At 25.3% G+C, this 2,891-nt stretch overlaps 1 protein-coding gene across 1 annotated transcript in view; it reads right to left on the bottom strand.

Moving 5' to 3' along the window:
- Nucleotides 1-150: 150 nt before the first annotated feature.
- LOC108693533 (putative gustatory receptor 28b) overlaps nt 151-2,891 on the bottom strand; it is a 6,704-nt gene continuing 3,963 nt past the window's right edge. The window contains exons 2-3 of the mRNA XM_018202536.1: nt 510-944; nt 151-372 (exon numbers count right to left, since the gene is read on the bottom strand). Coding sequence (XP_018058025.1) covers nt 151-372; nt 510-944 — 657 coding nt within the window. The remainder of the gene's footprint in view (nt 373-509; nt 945-2,891) is intronic.

Genomic DNA, 2,891 nt, shown 5'->3' with positions numbered 1-2,891 from the left:
TAGAAAACAATGAATGAACGTTGATTTCGAATGATTCTATATAAATATAATAAAATCATCTCTATATAAATATAAAAAAAGGTTTTATGTTGTATTTCTTTTATAAATAACCTGAATTACTCACTACTGTAATATGAGTTAGATTTCTCATCACAGGAATGTGACATGATAAAAAATTGTATGATAATTAACATATATGTTGTGATGCTGCTCACCATCTGAAAATAGTAGTAAAAAGTGAATAATGTACATTTTATTAATTAAAACAAATAATTGATTATTTACCGTCGTGAGAAGCGATGCATCCATAGTGAAAGCTTTCGTCGAAAATATGTTCTTGCAATGCAGAATTTGTAAAGAAAATAACTGCAACTGCAACGTCAAATCATGCAAAATAATGCAAGAAAAAAATAACTTTGAAAACTGCAATTTTACTTAAATAGATTTAATATTTAAAAAATTATATTAACATTTCCAGAAAAATTTAAATCAAATTGTGTTTCTATTACCTCATATTTAATTTGTTCGTCGCTGGAGCTATTAAGTACGTCGTGAATTGTGGTGTTGATTTTTTGAGCTTGATTCTTTCCGGTTTCACAAGCCCATACAAGTAGTGTTATTCTCATAATATAAAATAACATGGATGTTAAAAGCACATCAAAAATCTGCCAATTTAAGTTAATGAATACTCCATCTTTCCAGTCCACTACATAGAAGTATAGTTCAATAGTGGTTTCAATAAGAGATATAACTACAATAGCAAAAATTTGCGGGCTAAATATTGTGTTCATCATTTGTAATATTTCGCTAACTATTAGATGCTGTTTTTGGAGGGTCTTTAGTTCTATCAAAAATTGATTTCCCTGCGTGTGCCATATCAGCCCGGGGACACGCTTTATATCTTTTACCACAAGCTTTTGCATGTATAGATTGTCATTAATTCTCTTGAAACAAGATTTTAATACACAAACACAATTTACATACAACATATTCATTTGAAACATTATCAGTTCCAAGTACATAATTAATATTGTTTCCAAAACGTTTGAATAGGTCAGTTCAAATGATATTTTATAAAAAAACATGGATGATTTCACTATCAGTAAAATATTACCCAAAATGTCTTTGACATGAATCAATTTCGATAACTTCTGATATGATTCCGAAGGCAATTTTGAAGAAATTTCCAAAATAGTTTGTAGCAAGCGCATTCGTGGACCACTCAAAACATGCGTGATGCTTACAACGAAACCGCTGATTATGTAGAAAGCCAAAGTCTCCAAATTTTTAATTACGTTTTCAAAGTTCATTATTTTAGAAATGAAAATATGGTGAATCAATGCGAGATTTAAAACGCAGCAGACACAAGTAATCACAGTCGACATAATATAATACGGTTTTGATGCTTCGAAGGTCAGAAAGTTGATTTTATACGGAAATATTCCGAGAATACGACAAAAATTGAAGCAAGGATGCATTAAAGATAGGAAGTCCATAGCGTGGAACAATTGCCATTTTTTCCGCATCTTATCCTTGTATTTTCGAATTGAACATGAGTAACAAATATTTGTGAAAGAATAACAGTCTATATTGATAGGTAGTTTATTATTAATCAATACTATAAGAAATGTAATAGCTTCTTTTCTAATTAATTGCATTTTTTCATAACAAATGTATAAACTATATATGTATTTTTATCCGACCTATCTTTTCAATGAGTTTAAATTTGAAACTATGAGCAATTACAATACTATGTCAAATATAATGCTGATGAAATTATTTGTTATTGATAAAGTAACCATAGCATTCTTCGATCGACATGTATCTCTTGGGATAAATTGCATAAAGAAATGTAGCATATGACTCAACAAATTATGTAAGTGTGTATGAAATAGGAAGCATAAACTGTGTAATAATTAATTGCTTGATTTCTATCACGAATAATCCCAAAAGATTCATTAATGACTATTTAATGCAGAATGTAATATTTTCTTTTTTTCCGCATTATATTTAATATTCTTTCTTTTATAAATTTATTTTTTCATAAACGCATTACTGTATAAAATTCTAGAATATATTATATTATATTTATTAAAATTTTTAAAGTTATTTTCCTAAAATTAGAAGAAACTTATCAAAATTATTAGAAAATTATCAAATAAAATACCGTAGTCTGCAAAACTTTTTTCATACATATAAAAACAATTAATAAATTAATTTAATGAATTTATTAATATAGATATTTCTATTAATATCTTAATATTCTTAGTTTTTAATTATTAACCGTACAACTTTATGTTACGTAAAAAAGTAAGTTCAAATTTGATTACGTTTGTATTTTAGTCATGTAATGATTTGATAAAAAACGAAAAAAATGTAACTGTAACACATCTATATTGCATATGCCTTTCGATAAAGTTCTATTCAATCTATAATAAATGAAATTATAAGTACAAATATAAATATCTTTAATAAAAATATTTTTATCTCTTTTCAAAATTAACTTAAATAATTAAAATTATTTTCAGTAAAGTTACATTCTAACATTTCATGAAATAAGATGTGCTTAACATATTGTGAACGTTTAATTAAAAAAATATTAATTAAATATGAGGTATTAAATAAAATAAAATAATGTTTTTTAAATAATATATTTTAATGTATATTATCGCTTTTCAAAACGGAATTTAAATTTTTATTTACATTTATTGTGATACATAAGAATTACACACACCATAATATATATCTGTTAGCCTATTGATATTTATTTAATATTTAATTCATCTTAATTTTAATGAGAAAAAACAGCAAATATAAATTTCTATAAAGAAATATATTTCTACACAGATATAAAACATTTAAATAATACACATACCTGTTACTCTCTCACA

The sequence above is a fragment of the Atta colombica genome, unplaced genomic scaffold (assembly GCF_001594045.1).
Source record: "Atta colombica isolate Treedump-2 unplaced genomic scaffold, Acol1.0 scaffold92, whole genome shotgun sequence".
NCBI lineage: Eukaryota > Metazoa > Arthropoda > Insecta > Hymenoptera > Formicidae > Atta > Atta colombica.
This window is presented reverse-complemented; position numbering and strand designations above follow the sequence as displayed.